Source organism: Anastrepha obliqua, chromosome 3 (genome assembly GCF_027943255.1).
Source record: "Anastrepha obliqua isolate idAnaObli1 chromosome 3, idAnaObli1_1.0, whole genome shotgun sequence".
NCBI classification, from domain to species: domain Eukaryota; kingdom Metazoa; phylum Arthropoda; class Insecta; order Diptera; family Tephritidae; genus Anastrepha; species Anastrepha obliqua.
Window position 1 is genome coordinate 89,122,353 of NC_072894.1, and position 27,332 is coordinate 89,149,684.

The window sequence follows — 27,332 nt, forward strand, 5'->3', positions numbered from 1 at the left end:
TAAAAGCCAAGCCAGACAGAACTCCTTGTGGATGTAAAAAATTAGAAGTAATTTTTAATAAATTTAATGGAAAGCAAATTTGGCACTGCACAAATTTAGTAGCTAAATTGTTGAAGTTAAGTTCTGATTTCAATTTAGAAGAAGGAATCAAAACTTTTTTATAAATATCAAATATACTTTAGAATTTAGTATTTGACTAACAAATTAAATGTTCGGAAAGATTAAGCGAATAAAAACAAGAAAATTACCAAATCGGTTTTTTATGTAAATAAATGTGTTTCACTTCTTTAAAAAGGATGCAGTGAAAGATTAGTTTGATGTTTAAATGTTTCGAATAAATTAATATTATTTCTTTATTTTACTGTCAGCCAGTTCCGTTATTATTTGAGGCGTGAAATTGTCTAATTATTTTGCTTGGGCCTTCCAAGTTTTTAATCTACTCATCAAAAAGTATTTGACTCTAAATAAAACAAGACTTCTGTTTGCGTATAAGCGTCAATTGAAGGATGTTCCTATTGAGGTGATTCCCGCAACGCGAAATTTTCATAGGCATCAGAAGAGCATCACTAGTCAATTTTGCCGATCTCGAAATTCGTTACCGAAAAGTGATACACGCAAAGTTTTTCGTCTGGTTTCAATGAAGTGCCGCACGAGTTAACCAAATTTTTCTTGCCATTTCGTCTTTTGGGAAATCAACAAACTTAACGCCCTCTTTTGCCCATGTTTTGTTGCCCAACAAAAACAGTACTGCCTGCAAATTGTTTAACAAAAATTTTCATTTCCATGCTTTTGAATACGTTATCTTTACAATTTGCTCTGAAATAGCAAGTAGCTTTTCCAAGAGGGCATTTCGGATTTATTTAGTAGCTCAAGAAGGCTGACACAGGGTGAAAATTGTTTTATTGCATCATGATTTAATACCACGGGGATCATTTTGTCAACTGAGCACCGGAAAACGTTTTGAAAGCGGGAGCGAAAACTGGCATAAGTGTCGAAATGTAAATATTTTCCCTACATATAAATGTTCTTTTTAGAAATAAACTACTCAATCCCATGTTCACCTCGAGATTGAATGATTTTGAGAGATTGATTTTGACTCCATGTATGCCAATTCGAAAAGAATGAAAAATCAGTTACAAGGGATGCACAAACAGCGAATGCAACAAAAAATTAAGAAAATTATGAAATAAAATATTTAAATCTTCCTTTTATTTTCCATGGTTTGCCCGTGGCGCCAACATCAATTTGTTAGTATGCAAAACATATTATGTTAAATGAAATTTATACACACATTTCTCATATTTAAATAAAATATTTTTTTATGTTCTACGAGTATACTACATTATATCAATTACACTATTGAAATAACCTAAATAAAATTTAAAATTTTAAAACTTTTAATTTCAGTCAAATAATGTGTTTCTTGCAATCCTAGCCGTGGGGGTCACCGATTCACAATCATACACACCCGCTTACATGAAATTATAATTTAAGAACTAAAATGTAATTACAATAATGTTTTTATCAGAATTTTACACGTTTTCCGACATAGAAGAATTAAATTCTTAAAAAAATATTTTTGATTTCTTATTTATTGGCATGAAAACACAAACCCAAGTCAATCAATGGAAATCAGAGAATTTAGGGACTAAATAGTTTGCAAACGTGAAAAATGTTAAAAGTGACTCTCAGCGGTTCGACCTTACTTTATTTTCTATCATGGTTTTGATAGAGGCGGCCGCCGTAGGCGAATGGGTTGGTGCGTGATTACCATTCGGAATTCACAGAGAGAACGTTGGTTCGAATCTCGGTAAAACATCAAAATTAAGAAAAACATTTTTCTAATAGCGGTCGCCCCTCGGCAGGCAATGGCAAACCTCCGAGTGTATTTCTGCCATGAAAAAGCTCCTCATAAAAATATCTGCCGTTCGGAATCAGCTTGAAACTGTAGGTCCCTTCATTTGGAGAAGGAGCTCGCCCAAATACCCAAAAAGGGTGTACGCGCCAATTATATATATGTATATGGTTTTGAGTACAAGAAAAATTGCCTTACTTCGGACATTTTATATTTTTAAGTACAACTTTCTCTCTCCTTAGGGAAATCCCAACTTAAAAAACGATTTACTTTTAGGCTCTAAACTAACAAAATCGGCGTTCACACATCCATACTCTAACTCCATGTGTTCCATTGAACTTTTCTGAACTTCTTTGCTGCACCAGCGCACTACCTCCTCCACATTTAAACAAACCCCACTGCATTTTTACTACAAATATTTACTCTCCACCACAGTTGCATGCAACTGAACATGGTACGTACAAATGTACTATGTATATAAATACTTTGCATATGTAGATATGTCTACATATGCATACATATACTTACACTCAAGTCCTTCAATCCTTCCTTGCATTTCCAAGCGAGAGATTCTCCGCATAGCTGTATAGTTCGTTGGCTCTTTATAACATATGTACATATATACAACTTCATTCATTGGTTCTCAAGTTTATTTTCACCACGCACGGTTCAGCTCAGTTCACAAAAGTTCGATATAATTCACCTCACTTTAAGTTTATTATAAACTTTTACCATTATTAGGATGTCATATGTACGCACGAAATTATGTTTGTTGTTTAGATTTTATCCTATTCGGACTACCAATCCAATAAAGAGATATTTAATTAATTTAATTTGTTTATTGGAACTTTACAGGAATCATATAAAAAGCGGACGCAAAATATTCATCGAATAAAGGGGCAGCGGTAAAACGTGTGAATTGGTTGCGGAGCCGATTAGAAAGCAGAAGTAGCAGCGCCCGCGCCAGCAGCAACGCTGCTATACGGATTATGGGCTGTGGTCAAAGTAAAATTCATTTATATCCCAGAAAATCAAAGAGCAAAGCAAATGGAAAGAAAGGAGGTCACGGTAAGTGTCATAGAAATTACTAAAAATATATGATTACCATTTTGATCGTCCGGATTTCGATACTTAAATTATTACATATGTAGATATAAAACATGCGTTGTACTCGTATGTAGGTATGTATGTACACATAATATATACAAATGTAAACTAACAGATGTGGCGTCGTACTCTTACAGAGATTTACTGATTTCCTTTTCTTTTATACAATACGCAATTCGTGGACATTTGTATGTTTATTCAAATACATACTTCATGTGTATATACATATGTATGTACGTTAGGAAGGAGATCAGAAATGCATACGTTCCACTAGGGGATTAGACGGCGCACTTCAGGTTTCCCGCTATGAAATAAAGAGTAAATGGAACTCTTGCATTTACCATACTGTTAGTTCTGCCTTCTCCAAACTGGATAAAGAGGCAAAGCGGTTGGGTCTGGTGGTGAACGAGGACAAAACGAAGTACCTCCTGTCTTCAAACAAACAGTCGGCGCACTCGCGTATCGGCACCCACGCCACTGTAGACAGTTATAATTTCGAGGTTGTAAAAGACTTCGTTTATTTAGGAACCAACATTAACACCGATAACAATGTCAGCCTTGAAATCCAGCGTAGAATCTCTTTTGCCAACAGCTGCTACTTTGGACTAAGTAGGCAATTGAGTAGTAAAGTCCTCTCTCGACGAAAAAAACCAACACTCTACAAGTCTCTCATCGCGCCCGTCCTAACGTATGGCGCAGAAGCGTGGACGATAACAACATCTGATGAAGCGACGCTTGGAGTGTTCGAGAGAAAGATTCTGCGTAAGATTTTTGGACCTTTGCACGTTGGCAACGACGAATATCGCAGGCGATGGAACGATGAGCTGTATGAGCTTTACGACGATATAGACATAGCGCAGCAAATAAAGATCCAGCGGCTACGTTGGCTGGGTCATGTCGCTCCGGCTCTAAAAGTATTCGATGCGGTACCAGCTGGTGGTAGTAGAGGAAGAGGAAGGCCTCCTCTGCGTTGGAAAGATCAGGTGGAGAAGGACTTGGCTTCACTTGGTGTGTCCAATTGGCGCCGGTTAGCACGAGAAAGAAACGACTGGCGCGCTTTGTTAAACTCGGCCAAAATCGCGAAAGCGGTTATCGCGCCAATTAAGAAGAAGAAGTATATATAATATTATATATATGTGTATATGTATATAGAATATATAATTGGCGCGTAAACCTCGGTCATTTGTTTGGCCGAGCTCCTATTTCCATTTGTGGCGTGCGTCTTGATGTTCCACAAATGGAGGGACCTACAGTTTCAAGCCGACTCCGAACGGCAAATATTTGTTATAAGGAGCTCTTTCATGGCAGAAATACACTCGGAGGTTTAATATTGCCTGCCGAGGGGCTAATAGAAAATACAAATCCTCATTTTTTATGTTGGAAAGGACAAAGGAAAGCCAAACATGTAAGCTTTAAATTTTCCAAAAACAATTTTCATCATAAAAAATAAAATAAGAAAAGAGCTTCTGTGAATTTAGCAAGCATCATGGAATAGATGTAAGGATGCAGCTATAAAACATTTTAAATTTCCTGCTCTACCGTATTTACGGGAAAAGTACAACAATGTATTGCTTAATACCTAAATTCGAACCCCTTCATGATTTGTTTCCTTGTTTTAAGTTCCTTCGAGATGAAACTAATGGATCTGAAAGCCGATATTTTCTAAAGTTTTTGTGTGAACTTTCTAAGGCTTCTTCAGATAATAAGCCTGCCAAAACCCCTTAAAACAAATAGTGAGACAAATAAGTAAGTAACTCAGAAAATATTTTCTATTAGTACATCTAAGAACTAAATTACATCGCATTCGTGCATTCAAACTTTATGCACAAAGCTGAGCCTGTTGTACGAACTGTAACTTCTAAGGTACAAGTTTTTTGTTTCGGTTTCCAAATTACTCATTATCAGAACTCATAGGGAATACTAATTAGATCTCAGTATGTACATACATACATACATATGTATGTGATATTTATTATTATCTCTTTTAAGCATTTTCTATGGTAGATTTATCGCTATTCTATTGCTTAATAGGCCGCATGAGCTAACTCGAACCCGCCTCCAATCAGTGTTAGCAAATCAATTTCAATTGGCAAACGAACTCGTTCATGTTGATTTTCAAAAACTGCGGCAATTATTTTTGCATCAAACCAATTCCAATTTCATTGTAAAAGTTAGTAAAGTAGTATTTTTTCAATCATCAACTTTATGCCTCTCATAAAAATGTTTCGTATTCATTTTCATTCCATACTTTTAATCTAAAATTTTCTTAAAACTTTTTCTTTGACCACCAATATTGAAATATTTCACTTGACTTGGGTATAATTTATTCAAATTTAACTTTCATAAAATTAACTTTCCTACAATATATTTAAACGAAAATCTTCTTAAACGTCTTCCGTTTGAGACCCATATTGTAATACATATTTCAGTAAATATTACTTGTGTAACAGATGGCAACCTAAGCTTAAGCCTAAAACCTCTTAAAATGGCACTTGGCATGTAGGCACTTTGTCAAAATGAAATATTTTCACGAGGCAGAAAAAGGCGGAGAAAATATTACTTCCCCCTAGAAATTGAGAGTTCGAATTGCCGTAAATTAAAAAAAAAAATTTAAGAGGTTTTAGAAGGCTTTTTTGTCGCAAAATATTCCGAATTTTGGGGTTAGCATCTTCTTGGGTTCAATATAATTACTTAATTAATTAATTAAAAAGTACATACCTATATCTTGCTAAGGATAAAATTGTATTTGTAACGATTTTTTTACCACAGCTATGTGAAATGGTAGGTAGAAATTATTTGTGATTTGACTGGATGTAGAAGAGTTAAAGTCTATTTTATCAAAAAATAGGTTGGAAACTTTTCCTAATTGGAGTTTAAACTTTTGAATGATACCAAAAGGTCTAAGTTCCAGGACTTTTTGTATTTTTATCCACGTTCGGAGCACTGTGCGACGTCGATCTGACGAGCCGCAATTTTCACTTCTAGAAAGCAATGAGCAACACTCGCAAAGTTGCACCAACAAAAATATATTATATTATGGCCATGACAATCTTTTTTCGCATTTCTGGCAGAGTACGTCATGATTTATATATTTCATTTGAAAATCAGTAGAGTGCGGATGTAAAATATATACATATGTACATATGTTTGTAAAATAGAAAGTTAAAGCCGCTAACAAAAATAAAGCATAAAAATTAATTTGAATATAACTACTAACTTAAGTCTGACATTGCTTATTGTGTTTTTGTCCTTTTATTGGAAATTTTTTAATTAAAAAATTTAGACAGCATGAACAGAATTCGTGCATAGCGCTGTGAATGCTTTTAAAAAATACATAAATACACTTTGGAGAGTGAAAACATAACATACAAACAAACACAATACATTCGTGGAATACAGGGTCTTTCAAAAGTCGCGCCTAGATGTTGTTTTAAGGGAAAACATGTAAAGATTTAGATTCCTTCAGGTTCCTACAATTTTTATTAGAAATATGGCTCTTAACAATATGTGAAAAATAACTTCATTTAAATGCCCCCATGATCACGTCTACAGGTAAAATCCACCAAACAGTCGATTCCTGAATGCTTAATTGTTGAGCACGTCCAGAACACCAGCAATATTCTCAACAGAACGTCCAGTTTAAGGTATACTAGTCCTTTTTCTATCCTCAATAGAACGAGTTTCTTGAAATTTTGTCACCAAACTTTGAATTGTCGACTTATCTGGACGATTATTTTCATCGAAAAAATCAGAAATTTCGCGATATGTTGTTCTTAAAACTCGATAATTTTTAGATTAAGTTTCAATAATTTTGACGCGTTGTTCTATAGTGTAAAATTATACATCTGTCTACCTGGCAAATGTCAAAGATGACACATGCATACATATATTCGATTTTTATTCATAAATAGTTTCGCTCGGAGAAGCTGGAACTCTGGAAAGGCAATGCAATTGCAAAAAAACTCTGCCACTAAAAGAACAGCAGCAAATTTTAATATACTAATGTATAAAAATTAGTCAGTAATTATTTGTAATAATAATAAGAATATATTTTATAATGATAAAAAAATATTTAATCTTATAATTGTGAGACTTTTTGTTATTAGTATCAGAATTCTCAACACACAAAAGCCTTACCGGAATCTCCAGTATCTGGCAGATTATTTGAAAGTGTGTGATAGTTCTCAGGGCGTAGTGGGTGCAACGGCTGGTATGATGTCACTTACAACGTTACAATGTAAAAAGAATGTATTTCATATGAATAGGCAAGAGACTAGACCCTGCCACAAAGGGGATGAAATTTCTCAAGCCTAATGGAAAATCTTCCGAGCTAGAGCGGCATGGCAAACACTAACATCGATTTAAACGACAGCATGGAGCATTTAAAATTAACTGCAAGAACGGTACGAGGGGTGTCGAATCACTTTTGCCACTCTGAATGAGGTACCTCCAAAACATGCATTCTGAATGCCGCAACCGCTTCTTCAGGTGTCGAAAAACGTTGACCTCTCAGTTTGTTTTTTACGTACGGGAATAAAAAGAAGTCATTCGGTGCCAAGTCAGGACTATACGGCGGATGACCCATTAATTCGATGTTTTGGGTGCTCAAAAATGCAGTTGTTTGAGCCGATGTGTTAGAGCTCGCATTGTCCTGGTGAAGAGTGATCCGTCTTTGGCGATTGGTTTTCCTAATTTCTTGGAAGTGAACTGGCAAACAAATGGTTGTGTACCACTCAGAATTTACTGTTCTGCGTTGTTCTAGTGATACGGTTGCGACATGTCCAGTTTTTTCGAAAAAACAGGCGACCATTTGCTTGGAAGTGCTTCGTGCGCGAACAACTTTTGTTGGATTTGGCTCATCTTGAAACACCCATACAGTCGATTGCTGTTTACTTTCGGGCTCATACGCGTAAATCCATGATTCATCACCTGTCACGATGTCATAGACGTGTTTCGAAGCCCCGCGATCGTATTTTTTGAGCATTTCCTTCGACCAATCGACACGAGCCTTTTTTTGAGCGATTGACAAATTGTGTGGGATCCAACGCGAACAAATTTTTTTGACAGTCAAATGTTTATGCAATATTGAATGTATGCTGGTCCCACTAATGCCTAAGATTGTCTCAATCTCACGATAGGTCACATGACGATCTTGCAATATCAGTTCGCGCACAGCATCAATGGTTTTCGGAACAACAACTGATTTTGGACGACCTTCACGAAATTCGTCTTGGAGTGAACTACGACCACGATTGAATTCACCATACCATCGATAAACACTGGTCCTTGATGGAGCTTCATCGCCAAAAAATGAATTAAGTTCATCCATGCAATGTTGCTGAGTTAATCCACGTCGAAAGTTGTAAAAAATAATCGCACGAAAATGTTCACGATTTAATTCCATTTTTGGACCGAGATGAATCTTTTAAGTTACTGTAAACAACACAAATAGCGCTGGTATTTCAAAACGTTCTGAGTACGTAAAAGCCGAAAAATGTCAAACTTTGCGATACAGCTGTCAGTTGCCAGATTGCAACACCAGGGTTGCCAAATCCCGAAATATAAAAGGCACCCCTCGTATAGGGCTTTGAGGAAATACTTCTAGTACGACTAAACAACCGTATTATATTGATAAGAAATACATACATATATACTTATATATATAAATTATATAATATGTCATAATTTTGCTTACTAATTTTACAAGCCACAATCCAAAATTAAATAAATGTAACAATATAAATGTATAAATGCTTACGTGCATATTTACGAGTATATTTTTATGTATGTATATAATTACATGCAAGTGATTTTTTATAGAATTGTTCATTTGTGTATACGTACATGTCTGTAATCATTTACTTTGCTTTGTGCCATAGTACTAATATGCACGAATTGCATTAAATATCTAGAATGTAGCAGTCGAAGTTCTTGGCAACCACTAAGAAAGCGAAAAACTGCCAGGAAATGCTGCCTTGCTAACAACATTGCACTTCATCATGCCCACAATTAGGTTGTCCTCTCAGAGTGTCCGTACAATGCCACAAACTTACACTCCTGAAAATCCTAAAGCTAAATACACACCAGGCAACCGTTGCAGCAACTCGGCCATGTTGAAGCAACCGTTGCCTCGTGTGTAGCTGTGTTGCCAAATGATTTTCGTGTTGCTGCAACCGTTGCCTGAAACATCAAATAAATTTTATTTTTTGGATAGGTTGCTGCAACCGTTGCTTCGTGTGTATCATTGTTTACTGCTTTTACTCGTTCAGTTCGTTGAACACAAGCAAAGAAGAAGGTTCGTGCGGAGTAAAATAAAGTGAAAAAGGAAAAAATGGCAATTGAAAATAATGAAAATTATGTTAATTTTATTAACGAATATAAAAATTTGAGAGAGCTGTGGGATATAAGTAGTGAAAAATATAAAAATAAAAATTTTAGAAAAAAAGCATACGAACAATTAAAAAATGAATACAATAATATTGATAAAAATTTCAAGTCCGCAAAAGCGTTTCCTGTTGCAAGATACCGCAAAGTTATTGCCAGTCTAATTTCTGCTGATATTGCCTCTCTCATTATGGTATCTTGTTCCGTTATTACGTTGTTACGAAGTCCAACAATTTTCTAAACAGGGCTTCGTCCATCCTCGTGTAATTTTTATAGTCCGCTGGCTCATTTTCCTTCAGTTCTTTCAGCAGCCTCTCGTTCGAAAATTCGATTTTTTTAAAAGCCAATTTTTGGACCAGATTTTTTTCTCTTCTTTTGTTGCATTTCTTCTTCCTCATTTTCGTACAAAAGTTCGTCAATTATAATAAGAGAAGTAGTTTTACGCATTTCGTCGATCATTTGAAAAATTTAATTTTACGTATCTTCCGCGTGTACCTTTCCTGCACCACAGTTATACACAATACTGAGATTGAAGCAACGGTCGCAACGTGTTTCTTAAACAAAGGCAACACGTTGCTGCAACCGTTGCTTCAACGGTTGCCTGGTGTGTATTTAGCTTAAAGTACTCCCATATACTAGATGCATAGAAATATAATGTTTGTATAACGCCATGTGCCTATACTCGTATGTATGTATATGCAAACATATTGCAAACAGACAATATAAACCAGAGCTTGCACATACTTGCATATTTTAAGCATAGTAGCTTCCTTACAACTTCGTCACACTTCCTCATTCTAGCTTGTGTATCTTCCCACCTATTTTAGATATGTACGTATGTATGTCTTTATATATACCCATATACGTATAAAATGGTAAACTAGTATGAGTTAGGAACTAAAACGTTCCTACGTCAAAGATACTTTGTTCAATTATGTCGCCAATTATGTGATTGTGATCGATGATTTTATATCATACACTAGTTTACACCAAAAATGGTCCTCGACCAAAAGGCGTTTTTTAAACTAATTTGAGGTCGCTGAAACCAAAAATGAATTTTATATTTTTCAAAGAACGGTTTCCAAGATATTCCCAAAAAACCTGTTTTTTGTGCAATAGTGCAGTTATTACCTGCAAGCTCGAAAACAGTGCGCGCCATTTCTTTTAAGTGCATACATTTCGAAAGGCACACATATTACCTACATGGCAATATATAATTCGTGTCAATGGAAGTCGTAGTTTTCGCAAAACAGCTGTTGAAAGTTAAAAAAAAGGAATTTTTGACGTTTTTTTACTAAATTATCAAAGTTTATTAACTTTTTTCTGGAACAAAAAATTTTTTTATATCGACATAAGATAGGTTTTCTGAAAGACAATTTTGTCACCTACATTTTAAGCCTAAGTTTGTTTGAATCGACGAAAAATTGTAGAAGTTATGACCCATAAAGTCAACACGTGTGATTTTGCAGCTTTTGACTTGGCTATGTTTGAGGTCAAAAATACGCTATTACTCTCAAACTTCTTCTTTTATGTTGCACGGAATCTTCACGAAGTTGAATCCAGCAGTAGTCGCTCATCATTCCTTGATCTCAAAAGTCCTCATAAGGCTTTTCAATCGTAGCAATATCTTGATGAAATCGCTCGCCTTGTTCATCACTTTCAGCCCCCAAATTCGGAGGAAAAAAATCCAAATGACTGTGAAGTAGGTGCATTTTTAACGACATGCGAGCACCTGTTAACAAAAACAAATTAATTATAAATTTTCCAATAATTTTCCAATCAATGTACATATATGATAAATATATTTTGGAGTATGTACGTTTTACAATACTAACCAATAGTTTTAAAGTATTTCATCATTGTATGAATCAATTGACGGCCGTTGTTGCTCCTGTTGTTTCCCAAGAATCCATGAACAACTTTTTGGAAAGCTTTCCAAGCTTTAGCTTCGGAACTGTCAAGGCATTGTTGAAATTCTGTGTCCGAAAACAATTTCTTTATCTGTGGACCGACGAATATATCCGCTTTGATTTTCTCTGTTAACAATCTTGGGAACTTGGTTTTTAAGTATTTAAGGGCTGTGTTTTCCGGTTTTTTTGCCAAAGCTTTCACAAAATTCTTCATTAGCTCTCTGTCGTCGTGCACAAATTTATACTTGCATAAATGTGGCGTCACCGAAAAATATACACAGACGTACAATGTTCATACCTAGTTCTTATTTAGCTGGAATTGGTACAATGGGCAAATAAGCCTATTCTGCGACATATATATATATATATATATATTTATTTGTATGAAATATCTTCTACTCAAATATGAACGAGACGTTATCAATAAAACGGTCCGCGGATGACATATGGCAAAAATAAATTTTTTGTTTTTTGGTAGGACTGTTATAAGCTTACATGGCAAATTTCAACGTGATATGTCACATAGTTTGTTTTCTGTGCTACTGTAAACAAGTCAAGCTCGAGTGTGTTCTTCGAATTTAACGATGGAAATTCAAGTTGAACAAAGAATTTGTTTGAAATTTTGTTATTCCAACAAAATTTCGGCTTCAGACGCCTTAAAAATGTTGCAGAAAACCTATGGGGACTCTGCTCTATCGCGTGCACGTGTTTTCCAGTGGTACAAATCGTTCAAAGAGGGCCGTACATCGGTTGAAAACTTGCCTCATGAACCACGCCAAAGTCGCTCAAAAATTAAGGTTATGCTGACTGTTTTTTTCTATTACGAAGGTGTGGTGCACTCGGAGTTCCTTCCGCAAGGCCGATCGGTTAACGCTGAATATTATTTAGACGTTTTAAAGCGTTTGCGCGAGAACATTCGTCTTAAAAGGAAGGAATTGTGGGACAACAAGTCATGGTTCTTGCATCACGATAATGCACCAGCTCACACATCACGTCTTGTTCGCGATTATTTGAACAAAAATAATGTTAATATCGTTCCGCAAGCACCGTATTCGCCTGATATGGCTCCATGTGACTTTTTCCTGTTTCCCAAGCTCAAGTTGCCGCTCCGTGGAAAACCTTTTGAGACAATTGAAGTCATAAAAGAGAATTCGAAGAACAAACTTGAGCTTGACTTGTTTACAGTAGCACAGTAAACAAACTATGTGACATATCACGCTGAAATTTGCCATGTAAGCTTATAACAGTCCTACCAAAAAACAAAAAAATTATTTTTGCCATATGTCATCCGCGGACCGTTTTATTGATAACGTCTCGTTCATATTTGAGCAGAAGGTAAATATTGTTTTTAATTATAGTGAGCCTAAGAGCAGTTATTTTGCGTAACTCAATACGCAGGCTGGCATGATTTACTTTTGCTCGAAACCGTATTGTATACATCAAAAGGATATACGACAGACGATGAAATTGTCTTTATTCACATAATACGTTATAACTTTTACAATTTTTCGTCGATTCAGACAAACTTAGGCTTAAAATGTAGGTTACAAAATTGTCTTTCAGAAAACCTATCTTATGTCGATATAAAAAAATTCTTTGTTCCAGAAAAAAGTTAATAAACTTTGATAATTTAGTAAAAAACGTCAAAAACTCCTTTTTTTAACTTTCAACAGCTGTTTTGCGAAAACTACGACTTGCATTGACACGAATTATATACTGCCATGTAGGTAATATGTGTGCCTTTCGAAATTTATGCACTTCAAAGAAATGGCGCGCACTGTTTTCGAGATTGCAGGTAATAACTGCACTATTGCCCAAAAAACAGGTTTTTTGGTCGAGGACCATTTTTGAAAGTGAAAATTCGTAAACTAGTGATATCAGCAACCCGCACTTTATATCACCTTAAACTAAGCATTATAGAAACAAAAATATTATAATAAAATAAAAGCCGATGGTCCAAACATATGCACGGAATGCACTATTAAATGAACTGTAATAAGTTGAATATACCTACATGTTACTTTTTAAAAAATTTTGTATAAAATTTCTGTGCCATGTAATTGACCGGAAACTGACCGCTTTCGGACTGAGGATTTAAGGACCAAACTAGTCTCCTTATTGTTACTGCAAAACATAATTTGACTGGGAACCGGAATCGTTTAAATTATCGCATTTCTTCGAATCAAAACGTGTTCGCCAGATTGTCAAAAATGCACACTCAAACAAATGCGTTTTAACCGCCTTGATCAGCAACTTATTTCCATTCCATAATGTTTATAGATTAAGATTACGCAGTATATTATAGGCATTCCGGGAGGGTTTTGCCTTGAGACGGTCCAGAAACGAATCGCAAGTTGCCCGAATGTGACTTTCAGGTATTTTGACCCACTCGCGGACAATGGCTTTTTTCAGCGCCTTGAGACTATTGACTGGTTCGGACCTTGCTCTCCAAAATGGCCCAAAGAGAATAATCTACCCGATTCGGGTCTGGAGAATTTGAAAGCCATTGTGCGGGCGTTATGAAGTTCGGAACGTTATTTTTTAGCCATTCACTTGAGCTTTGTGAGACAGTGCCAACACCTGTTGAAACGTCCATGGTCAAATAAAAACTATCGTTTTGGGAATTTACGAATTGCGCAATTTGAAAAAAGTGGAGCTCTTCTAAGACAACCTATAACTACCACAATAATACAAAATATAATATGATAAATACAAGAGGAGCTCAATAAGTTGTTAGAAATGAAGACACCATTTTTTTTTATTTTTGAACATAGTGCCCTTTTAGAAAGATACACTTCTCCCAACGCTCCGGCCATTTTTTCAACCCCTCGAAAAAATAGGATTTGTCGAACTCTCCAAAATACGCCCCTGTCTCGGCGACGAATTTTTCATTTGAACTAATTTTTTCCCCCGCGAAACCATGAATCCAGGTTTAATCAACGGTGACAACTCGACGCAAAAATTCCTTCGGATCTCGCTTAAATTTCTCCGAACACTCCTTCGAAGTTAACAGCCGTATCCGCTTGTTGTCCACCGTGAGCAATCGCAGCACCCGTCGGGCCGACAGTTTTTTCATCGCCAACTTATAATGTAAAATATTAATTGCCGTTCCGGTCGAAATACAACCTCCAATGGCGCACTTTCGTTCGTCGATCAACGAGAATCATGTCGTGGACTTTCCTCGGTAACCACGTCAACCGGGCGTCCTGGTCGCTCCTTATCAAAAACGGATGTTTGCCCACGTTTAAATTCGTTGAACGAATATCTAAGTGTGGTCATAGATGGCGAAGCGCTCGCATTTTTTTCCATAAAAAAAAAGAAGCGAATTACCAAACGATACTGTTCTTTTTCCATCTTAGCGAAAATCACGAAACACGTCTTACTCAAATAGCTGTCAAATCCAAATCCTATCAATCAGTCTGAAATTTGTTTTGACGTCGTTTGATAGATGGCAGCACACGATGCTAACACCAACTTCTCTCAGGAACGCCTTCTGTTATCAAACACGGGTACTTATTGACCCGTCCTCGTACATCGGCTCGTCTAAGTTAAACTATAGGCACTCATCCTTACACCATAAACCGGGAACCGCAGCCTGTCTTTAATTTTTACAACAACTTCCCAGTAATCAACAACCAACATCTTATCCCAATGCCAAAGTCTCACACAAGAATACTTTGCCATCTTTCAAAATTCATCCCCATACTCTATCCTGAGAAAACCTAAACTCTAATAAACTTGTACTCTAATGTAAAAATCAATCACAATTTTTTAGCAGACTTAATCTTAAATATTTTAGTATTAAAATCAATTTTGTAAAAGTTGGTATTGTAAGCCCGCAAAGCCGATAGCCTAGTTGCGTTTCTTGTTAAATAAATTCAAATTGAGTGTGCCCGCGCGGAGGGAAAGGGGTTCAGCTTAAATGTTGCAGTGGGAACATTTCGGAAAATAGAAATTGGCTGATGATATCGTTTTTGACTATGAATCACAAGAGTACAATCATTACTTATGGAAGTGATTCAATAAAGCCGCAGAATTTTGCGTAAATGAAATGCGACAAAATTTTTCGAAATGATTTTTTTTTTACAATATTTCATCATGTTTTTTTTTATTGGCATAGACCATACTTTTAACATAGTCTCAAAGATCAATGGTGTCAAATCGCAAGCTCTCGTCCTAGCCAAAAAAAGTTTATTATCATATCACAAAATGTTTAACGTTCACCACAACAGTTTTGACGGCATAATTTCCGACGACGTACAGTCCAATAACTGCGTCATCAAAAAAACCAGACAAGCAGTGACTTGTTTGGGTATATAGTTTTTATTGAATGGCATGTAGATTTTTAATACTCCAAAATGTTCTTCATAGCTCAAAGCGTAATGCGCGAAATGTGCTTTTTACAGACAAACCATTTTCATAGTATCAAACTTTAATACCCGTACAATTGATTCAGGTGTAAAATCGTTGGAAGCTTAAAATCTCTTATTATGTGGGGGTTTGTGCAATGGGTCAACGATCGCCCCACGGCAGATAATGGCAAACCTACCAGTGTATTTTTGCTATAAAAAGGTCCTCACAAAAACCATAAACCACCTAGAACCATAACGCCTTCATTTATAGAACAGCATCAAGACGCATGTACGCGCCAATTATATATGTACACTTATGCTCACATAATTAAGTCACTTTATCTTTTTACAATATTCTCAATATTTTGCAAGCCACTTTTTTTCATTAATTAAAAAAATGTATAAGAATTAAAAAGTTTTAATAATTGGAAAATGTTTAAAAATATGCTAAGTTCCATTTCAGTTACAGTTTCATTCACCATGAAGTGTTTCAGAAGATATAGAGATAAAGATATTTTATTGATCTATAACATCTAACTACTCAATTTTACTGTTTAATATGAATTAATTGTACTGAACGATTTATGTACATAAGTGATTGCATTCGCCTACATTCGCATTCATATATTTATACGAGTATATATTTTTTCCCGTGGTTCCTAGGAGCATAGGGCCTCAAAGCATGGGGCATTCATATACGATAAGGAAACTCTCTGTGGTTACTTTATTTCGCTCCGCAGCTCAAAGTTATTTTTTATTATCCATGTACATACACGCAATTTCTTCATTGATGCTCTTTTCGCTCTGTTAATTGTGGCCTTGATCGTCACTGTTTAAAGTACATATAATAATATGTAGGTATGTACGTATGTACATATGTATAAAATATGTACAGTACTATTTCTGCCTTTCGCTTAATTGATAAGGACTCTTCTACTTTATAATAAGCCGAATATATTCTCATAGTTTTCTAAAACACCTTATGGATTTTTTTCTTTCCAGCTGACTCAGACGCTGAAACAGACGAGGATGAAGGCCATATTGAAGATGCTGAGAAGTGTCAAAATCGCGAACGCGATAAAAATGACGAGAATGACGAGCAAAGCAATAAAGATGCACAGGATAGTGATGAGGATGTATCTGTGTCGCTACTGCGAGCCAAAAATCTATCTTTGCTGCAAAGCCAGTGAGGCCTCTAAATATTATTTATACTTATTTAAATATTACATGCAATTACATACATACGTATATGCAATTTGTATGCATTTAAATTATTTTTGTTTCAGAGAAATTTCCACGAGCCAGCAGAATTTTTTTCGTATGCTCGATAAAAAAATTGAAGAGGTGAGAAAATGTTTGCATTTTCAGAAACAATTGAAACCAATTTTAACCGATTTTTCTAGGGACCCGATTATGATTCGTCCAGCGAGACGGAGATCGCACTTGAGGAGGCACGACTGAACGCTTTAGTGCAACACTGGGAGTCAGCGAGCTTAACTGCCTCTATTTGCTCCTCCACCAGCCGCTCGCTGCAAACGACACCAATTCGTCAAGCACCCATCAAACAACTGGCTACACCTAGAGCCGTGCTGCAGCCCACGGTCGCTGTACCGATACCGACATCTATCGCAGTTCAGCAACCAGTATTGGCCGCAGACTTTCTTTCGCATGGAGCGTCACCAACAGCGGCTCAGTTGTCGGCAGCAACAGTAGGGCCCGGCGGTACTCTAAAGCATCCTCAAGGAAGCCAGCAGATTGTTATTTCACATATGAACACCAAAATGTTACACCAACTGGGTGTTGTGCCGCAAGTACCCATCAACGTGACGCCAGAAACTTCCGCATCCACCGCAAATACGTCCAACGCTCTCGCACTACTGCAGGCGTCCAATCAAACACAGCAAGCGCAATACACACAACATTTGTTAGCCGGTAGCTCTCCACAAATGCTGGGTAACATTAAATCGAATGTAAGTCCCAAACGCTTAGTGGATGGACGATTGCTGATGAATTCCAGTCCACTTGCACAACAAATGCACACTGTATCAATGCCGCTGCCCAACGCATACATGAGTGGACCAGCACAATCAACGCCAGTTTCTGTGGTATCAGCAGGCGCTACTTACGCTAATGGGGGCGCCAATAGTGGATGCTCGCCCCAACCCACATTGCCAATGCAATTGACATATTTCGGGCAGCCCACTGCACAACAACAGATGCAACAGTATCATCAACAACAGCACCAAACGACTACTGCGGCAATGGCCATGGCAACCATGACAATGACGGCAACACAAAATGACCAACATACTCCACAAAGCCAAAGTCAGTCGTATTACGGTGACCAAATACAAATGCACACAATGCAGGTAAATTTAAACTTAAAAAATAAAATTAATCTAGAAGTATGGTGGAAAAAAATGAAAGCATCCTAAAAAAGCAAATTCGCACGAATTGCCATGAAAAAGCAAAGAAGACGGTATAAAACGATATAACGTTCCACAGGTGGAGTTACCACAACAAATAGTATCTTATTATTATGATTAATACTCGTATCACTTGCACGAACGAACAAACGAAGAGAGTCAAGTTAAATTTTTTACTCTTTTGAGTCAAAATGTTTAGAACATATCCAATGATGATAGATTGCCAGCATGGTGAAAAGAATTCAGAAGGTGTGGCCAAGATAAGACCGTTAATCGGCTCTAAACGAATTTGAAACAATCAGCTGATTGGCTGGCGTCACCGGGGTTATGAGCGCAGCCTCATGTTATTTCGTGACCGTCTGAACAAAAACTGATTGCACGTTTGAAATGAGAAGGTCGAATTCTGCTGTCAAATCGCCGATGACAAGGCAACCGAGTTACTTTCACAATTCAGCTTCGGATGGCCAAACTTTGTAATCTATCCTCCTTGACTAGTGGCTACACTAGAAATAATACAGAAAGTGGCGGCATACGCGAACCGCTATCCCGCACTCAGTGAATTTGACGAGATAAACTGATTTGCTGACGGTATAATTGGACATTTGTTTTCATTTTTTTGTTGTACTGTGTTTCATATTTATGTTAGGTAGGTAGGTTAGATGGCAAGAGTACGACAGGACCACTTCAAGTAGCATTTACGTGCCGTTTTGATACATTAAAGTGGATCACTATCTGCGAAAAAATTTAGGGAAGATACGACCGTCTACAGCTATCCAGTGCTGTTGATATAATGGAGGAGAGAAAAGGGATCTAGGCTGGAGAATTTCTTCAAGTCATCCCCAAAGGGCACGCTAAGGAATCTCAAGCGCCTAGCCGCCAGAGCCGAACATTTGCAGAGAAAGTGTTCCACAGTCTCTTTCTCTGCAGGATTCCCACAGCTTCTGCAATAGGGGTTGTACGAAATTCCAAGCTTCTCCGCATGAGTACCGATCACCCAGTGAACCAGTGAACACCGCAATGAGTTTGAAAATTGAATGGCGGGGGATTCCCATCACCTTAAACGTTCTGTTTATATCCAGAATTGAGGTCATAGTGTTTTTGAAATAGCACACAATGAGATCTCTCCATCTGTCTTGCGCTTTTGTGAGAAAAAAATCGTGCAGTTTCCCTTTAACTACGGTCAAGGGAACACCGATGTCTGAGATGGGCGCAACTGAAACCGGTTCTGTCGACCCCTTCCTGACAAGCTCATCGGCAATTTCATTTCCCTCTATATTCCTGTGTCCAGGGACGCAGATAATATAATTGTTTCCTGCAAGTTCGTAACGTTTGAGTTCCTCCTTACAGGAGTTAACCAGAAGAGAACTGCAATACGGCGACGACAGGGTCTTGATCGCGGCTTGATTATCGAAAAAAATATTAATGTTTCCCTCCCCACAGCGATCCCTAAGTATTTTGCATGCTTGCAAGATCGCGAAGACCTCTGCTTGAAAAACGCTGCTCGTTTCCGACAGTTTAAAGCGGAAAAAGCGCCTAAAAGCGCTCTGATCAGCAATGGTTTTATCCTGAAGATCCACGGGAAGTAAGTGCAGAATGACGTTGAAGGCAGCATGTTCTGCATGCCCCAGCATATGCAGTTCTCTGCACTCTCTCTAGTTTAGTGGTGCTGTAGCCCATCTGAACAGCTACCCACCACACTAGGCAACCATGTGTCAAAATTGGCAGAACCACAAAGTTGTATATCCAGAGTACGACACGTGGTTTGAGACCCCATTTTTTGCCGAACATAGATTTACAGACGTAGAAGGCTATACTGGCCTTCTTAACTCGATTTTCTACACCAAGATACTTGACTTCCGATGACACTGGTTGTTTATTCTAGGAAGCTTAAAAGGTGGAGGCCTGTATTTCCTGGTAAATTGCATCAACTCCGTTTTGTCAGAGTTGACTCTGAGACCGCAACTGGCAGCCCATCTACTGAGTGTAGCCAATGCACCTTCCAGCCATTACTATCGGCATATCCTACCACCATTACCCCACCCCTGTTTAAGCGAGTTAAAGCTTCGTCAATAGCTACTAGCCAAAGGAGAGGCGAGAGGACGCCGCTCTGCGGTGTACCCCTATGTACGAACCTAGTGATTCTTGCCCTTCCTGCTACAGCATATATTTTCCTACCCCAAGCAAGGACGAGATCCAGAGGTAGATAGATTTTTCTACCCGTAGCCTATTTAGAGTAGTGACAATTGAGACCGTAACATTATTTAAGGTGCCCTCTATGTCTATAAGGTTTGTGGCCTTTGTCAATTGTTTTCCCTCCAGAGATTTTTCTACAGTCCCTACTACCTCATGTAAGGCTGTCTTGTTAGATTTCCCTTTCAGGTAAACGCGTTGAGCTGGAGATAATCTGGTTCCAAAGTGCTCTGGAATGTGATAGTCGATCACTCTTTCGAACACCTTCAAAATAAAGGAGATAAGACTTATGGGTCTAAAGTCCTTGGCCAAGACGTGGGCCCTCCTTCCTACCTTAGGAATAAAGACCACCTTGGTTTTCTTCCAGCTAGCAGTAACGTGGTTTAACGAGATACACGCCAAAAATATCTTATGAAGGACGGGAACCACCAAGGTTTTAGTCTTCTGAAGCATCACTGGCATGATACCATCGGTACCTGAAGATTTGAAAGGAGAAAAGCTATCGATTGCCCAGTTTATTCTGTTGACGAACAGGACAGATGTCAGGGACAGACGCAGGTAACCCCACCTGCCGACTCGCGCCTTCGTTACAGACTGGAACGCTATAATTTTCCGGGAAATGGGCATCAACAAGGATGTTTAAAGATTCGCCTCCCCATTCTCTCTTTTGACAAGAGTTTTACATGAATGATCCTTGGAGATGACCCTGCTGAGTCTGGCCGAGTCTTTTACGTATTCAATGGATCCGCAGTACTCTTTCCAAAAGTTGCGCTTCGCATCTCTAATGGATTTCTTATACTTTTATGTTATTACCGATCGAATTTATCGTATCACGCCGTTTGTCCTACTGTTAGGTCATAGCTGAAATGCTCCCACGGATGTTGCAATCTTGTAATGCATCATTCTTGGCTAATAACCATATTTCTGAAAATTTGATAACATTCAATGTCAAAGAAAAAAGTTTCCAAAAAAACAAAACATTAAAAAATTTAAATGCGAATTAAGCATTGTGCTAAGTATAGTTGCACACTTTCTTATGCTACAGATTTTTCAAAACTCAGTGTTTTTCTTCTTTTATTTAATACCTACAAGCTTGTAAACAACTGTTTTCCTTACTGGCAAATTATTGCGAGCAGAAATTATTCAGTGGAAACTTGAAACGTCCCCTCAATATGAAATGGCATTTAATGCTCCCAATATAACTGAACTAATCAGATACTTAGTACGAGTATTACGAATACAACCTGTAGATGTACTTGTAATTAAAGAACGAGCAAACTTCGGCCACTGCAAAAAAATCTGAACATTTCTTAAAATTTTTTCCATTCAAAAATTGTATAAACATACTCGTATATTGTTCCAAATGCAGTTCGGAGGCGGCGTAAAACTAATTTTGCTGATCGAGGTGTCAGCAGATTTGGCTATTGGTTTAAATCGGCGCATGCCGGATGTTATTCCCAATATTATTAGGTTTGCTTATTTAGCGTCTGGGTCATGTCCCAATTGCATTATTGGTTATAGCTTAATTGGTGCTAACTTATATGTACGAGCATAAGTACGAATAGTACAACAAGTACAGTGTGATGTACAGCTGTGAACGTGAAAATAGCAGTACTCTTAAAAAATACTTTAAAGTTATTTATTTTTCCAAATATCTGAGGATTAAAAGATTTCAGATGTGTAGTGTTTATCTAAATAAATCGGGCAACTACGTAAATAACGGTTCTTTATTGGCGTCGTGACGTTTTTAAGTGCAACATTGAAATAGCGTCTTCAGCGCCTGCAGTTTTTTAAGGTTATAACATACAAGGAATATTAATAAAATTTTGCACAGATATAGACGAAAGTACGTTTTTATTATTTATTTATACTTTTTTTTTAATTTGGTGAATGCCATCCATATATTTCTTATGTCTTGACTATAATGAGCGAAACACTGTTCCACAGAACAACGAAAGCAGATTCTGAAATTGAGTGCAGATGGAAGATCTTACTCAGAAAATATTATTTCACGTTCAGCAAAAATGTGAAAAACCAGAAAAAAATTAGAAGAAAACTATAAACTTCCTTGCAAGACGATCGCAGAATTGAAAGGTGCTCCACTGAGAATCCCATGAAGTCAGCATTACAAATTAAAAACTTAAATATTTCTGACTGACTACGTGAAACTGGATTAGCGGTTCGCTGCTCACGAAAAAACCACTTCTGATACCAAAACATAACTAGCTGGACAGCTGTCATGTAGCATAATATTTTATGGACTGGCAAGTCTAAAATAGTTTTGTCTAGCGACGATAGTTTTGGCACCGAAAATCAGCCACAATACACTCTAAAAACCATTAAACATGGGGTGTCAAAAATAATGGTATGGGGAGGTTTCTCATATTATGGCACAGGCCCCATACACAAAATTAATGGCATAGTGGGCACCAATATTTATGTGAAAATAATGCAGAATATTGTGTTGCCGTACTGCAGTCAAGTAATGCTAATAAAATGGGTCTACCAACAGGATACTGATCCTAAACGCACGAGTCAGTTCAGTTCCCCAACCTCAATCCTATAGAAAATCGGTGGAAGGACTTAAAGAGAGCCGTACACAATGACAAACCGAGTAACAATCAACAACTTTCGGAAATTGTTGAAGATACGCGCCTGAAGATTCCGAAGCAGCGATGTGAGCGATTAGCGGATTCTATGCAACGCCTTGAGTTGCCGTAATAAAATATTTGAGAAATCAACTAAATATTAGTTACAACTTTGTATCTGCAAAATTTGTCATGTTTTTTTATAAACTTGGTCGGAATGCGTTACTAATATGACCACTGTTATTTTGTTATAAAAAAATATTGTTTCTCGTTATAGAATTTATTTAAATATGTGTAGAGTTAAATCATAGAATAATATTTCAAAATAATAATAAAAACTTTCTAATCACATCATAGGTTACAGTTTTTCTGAAAAAATCTAATATTTTTTGGTACTGCTATTTTCGTGTACGCAACTGTAAACCGCGTGCATGCGCAATACGTGCACTTGTATACTTGGAAAGTTTGCCTCTCAGTAGGAAGTTTATATGTCCAAATAAAAATGTGTATTTAAAATAAAACTGTCTAGCATTTTATTCGTATTGGCTAATATTTAACCGATTTTATATAAACCATATGAATACCATTCCGGCAATCATTCACTCAAGGGATCAACATTTTAATGATAATAATATAGAATTTATTCAACTATATTCAAAACAGTTACAGAAATATGCATACCTATGAATGTTGAGCTGATATCCAACTATACATTTATTTTTAGCCGCCGACGGAATATAAATTCCCGCCGGCAATCAGCGTTCAACGCCTCGCGCCTCAAGTTCAGCGACAACTGCGCGAAACACAAGAACTGATAAAAGACTCATGCCCACAATTGTTCGCAGCGGGTTATGGCGGAAGTCCCGGACCACCGATACGAAACCAAGCCAAAAATCCAAACCGAAGACCCACCCTGGAGACCCAATTCTCGCAGGAAAGCTCGTGATATCTATACAATTAAAAGAAACCCAGCGCCAAAACTAATATAGACGTTCGCAGCAGCAGCTAAGCCCAATATTCAGTGCCCCCGAAATTACCAGTGACAAATCGTCCATATACAATGCGAAGTCGACGATATACTATGTGAATAAGAAGCAGAAAAAGAAAATAATGGGTAAACTGCGGCGCAAACAAAAAATTACTCTCACATTCTCATTTCGACGTTATTAATCCTATTCATAACCAAATGCATTATTAAAAATCATATATAACTATAAAAAAGAATTAAATACTAATAAATCATAAATTGAAAAATATATAGAATATATAAGAAAATAGATGGAACAAGTATGAGAAAATAAAGTTAAAAAGAAAAAAAATACAAAAAAATAACAAATAAATTCGAGCAAATGGATATAAAAGAAAGAAGGAAATAAAGAGGGTGTATGCTGGAAAACAAATAATTAAGTAAAGTAATTTTAAAAAACTATTTAATTTATATATTGTATTGTACTTAGCATTATTTTAGTATATTTTGATTTGGTGTACAATAGTTTTTCTTATAATAAAACTGATTACGTTTAGAGCAAAACAACATACAAACAACACACACAAAATAATTTGATTTGTGTTTTTCTTTCACTTTGTACGTAAATAGTTAATATCCTATGATCAAAAAGTACCGGGAATGTTCAATTTCAACGAACCGCGCATCGAGCCAGACAGTCAATAAAAAATATTATTTATGACATACATAAAAAATATTATGTGAGCAAAGACTTCTTGAATTTTGCATGATGATAACGCGCCATCGCATCGAGCCCAAATTGTGCTGGATTATTTGACCAAACGCCAAGTAAATACCATCGTGCAAGCATCATATTCACCTGATATGGCCCCGTGCGACTCTCTTTTTGTTTCCCCAAGTTGAAGTTACCACTTCATGGAAGGAGATTTCAGTCGATAGAGGTGATCAAAGAGAATTCGACGAAGAAGCTGAAGGCCATCCCTTCGTTGGCCTACCAGGGGTGTATGGAGAGGTGGGTTAAACGTTAGCGCATGTGTGTTGCTTCAGACGGGTCATATTTTGAAGGAGATAAAATACATTTGACTGAAATTTAACTCTGTTTTGTTTTATTTAAACATTCTCTGGTACTTTCTGATCATAGGGTATATTCATTGTATTTAGACTGATTCCCAGAGCATATACGATACATGCAATTGTACATAAATAGTCATTTTGCTTACAACCCTTTTAGGAGATTTTTAACTGCAGAGAATGTCTTCCTTTCGAGGCTGCAGCCAAGTGGTTATAAGGTGCTGAGGACACCGGAAGATGATGTAGATTTTCTTAAACATTTTTAGCGAGCTTCAAAAGCTTCTACATCATTTAATCTTATGGCTGCGAATTTTCTCTTAAAATTATATTCGATTTGAGATAAAGGATCGCAACGATTTAAATCGCATATGGTTTGGCAGCTCATTATTGAAATCTTTTGTGTATGACATTGTACAGACTTTCAAGTATGAAAAGAATGAAATCTTGGTAAATTTGACCAGAGCTGAGATAATCTCTCACCACTCGCTTCTTTCGGAAGGCGAAAACAGGATGTGATTATCAAATAACAAATGGATGCTGAGCTAAATAGTCGTTTGGGTGAAATGCGGTTTTGATGCAGAAAATTTTCAACCGAACGATACCAAATGCTCTTTGCTAATCCTCGTCGTTGTAGAAATCGTTAAGTTAGTAATTTCCTAAAACCGAACTGATGTTTTGGGATTATTTGTTTGTGTTCAATAACAACCAACAAATAACGTTTCAGAAAATCTTTTTCAAAAATTTTTGAAAAAACTGATAGAGTCCAATAGGACGATATGATATCACTTCATCGCCTGGTTTTCCCGGTTGGTGGTGCTTAATTTCATTTCTGCCACTTTTCACTGAACTGGGAAATATTTCTGGTTAAACAGGCATTGAACAAAGAGTAATTAAATTATAAGGTTCAAAATACCATGATGAGATCATACCCTAGTGGCTTGTGAGCATTAAGTTTTTTTTATGGTGCTAACTATTTGACTTTTGGCGAACTTCCTCATCAGAAGCTCCATTTGGTAATGTCAGCTTCAGTATCGTGTGGAGTAAAAGTATTTTTTAGGTTCTTAACAAACAGCTCTGATTTCTCAATTGAGGTGTTGAACGGACTCTGTTGTGATGCTTACTATTTTGTTGAACTTCTACAAGGAGTAATTGGTGAGATGTGTTGGGTCCAAGCCCCGTAGAAACTGTCTCAATTCTTTATCGTATTTCTCTTTCAATAATATTTAATTTATTTTGATAGTTTCAGCTTCAGATCTTGTTTGTTGCCATATTTTTCTTGCCTAACGGTTCTTAGCAAGATACCGTTGTGGGGGCTCCTTTGCATTTGAGGTCTCACAGGAGTAGTGGATGACCACGCTGCTTCTTGGATGCATTTTGTTAAATACTCGGTAGCCTCAGGTATATCCTCCTCGATTTTAAGAGTAGTTTTTATGCGAAGTTGAGTCCAATTTGTACGGCTGTTGTAAAGTTGGTAGTTTTAGATATGTTTTCACATCTTCATTTCATTTATGGTAGTGATCACAGGCGAATAGTCTGAAAAAAGATTCAAGCAAAATTTACAGGTTATCTGCAGGTATGACATACCATTCGTGACAAAAAAATCAATGAGGTCAGGAAGCTGTTTTTGGATCTGACGGGCAGTAAGTCGGCTCTTCGGTTGAGGATACTTTCAAGATCGTATATGTCATTGCGTTGTGCAGTTCGCGTCCCGTTGTTGTGTATTTTTTACATTATAGTCACCTCCAGCATTAAAAAGTGCTCCTTAAGTTTTATAAGAGCGTACAATTACTGGCCTTAACAACCGCGCTGTTAGTTCTGCCTTCTCCAAACTGGATAAAGAGGCAAAGCGGTTGGGTCTGGTGGTGAACGAGGACAAAACGAAGTACCTCCTGTCTTCAAACAAACAGTCGGCGCACTCGCGTATCGGCACCCACGTCACTGTAGACAGTTATAATTTCGAGGTTGTAAAAGACTTCGTTTATTTAGGAACCAGCATTAACACCGATAACAATGTCAGCCTTGAAATCCAACGTAGAATCTCACTTGCCAACAAGTGCTACTTCGGACTAAGTAGGCAACTGAGCAGTAAAGTCCTCTCTCGACGAACAAAACTAACACTCTAGAAGACTCTCATCATGCCCGTCCTTACGTATGGCGCAGAAGCGTGGACGATGACAACATCCGATGAAGCGACGCTTGGAGTGTTCGAGAGAAAGATTTTGCGTAAGATTTTTGGACCTTTGCACGTTGGCAACGGCGAATATCGCAGACGATGGAACGATGAGCTGTATGAGCTTTACGACGACATATACATAGCGCAGCGAATAAAGATCCAGGGTCTACGCTGGCTGGGTCATGTCGTCCGAATGGATATAAACGCTCCGGCTCTGAAAGTATTCGATGCGGTACCAGCTGGCGGTATCAGAGGAAGAGGAAGGCCTCCTCTGCGTTGGAAAGATCAGGTGGAGAAGGGCTTGGCTTC

General features: G+C 37.3%; 1 protein-coding gene across 2 annotated transcripts in view; it reads left to right on the top strand.

Moving 5' to 3' along the window:
• LOC129242740 (uncharacterized) overlaps positions 1-24,296 on the top strand; it is a 42,961-nt gene extending 18,665 nt beyond the window's left edge. For both annotated transcript variants that reach the window (XM_054879544.1, XM_054879545.1), the window contains exons 2-6: positions 2,711-2,923; positions 16,611-16,794; positions 16,895-16,952; positions 17,012-17,977; positions 23,537-24,296. In XM_054879544.1, coding sequence (XP_054735519.1) covers positions 2,845-2,923; positions 16,611-16,794; positions 16,895-16,952; positions 17,012-17,977; positions 23,537-23,758 — 1,509 coding nt within the window. In that variant the 5' untranslated portion in view covers positions 2,711-2,844 and the 3' untranslated portion in view covers positions 23,759-24,296. The remainder of the gene's footprint in view (positions 1-2,710; positions 2,924-16,610; positions 16,795-16,894; positions 16,953-17,011; positions 17,978-23,536) is intronic.
• The last annotated feature ends 3,036 nt before the right edge of the window (positions 24,297-27,332 follow it).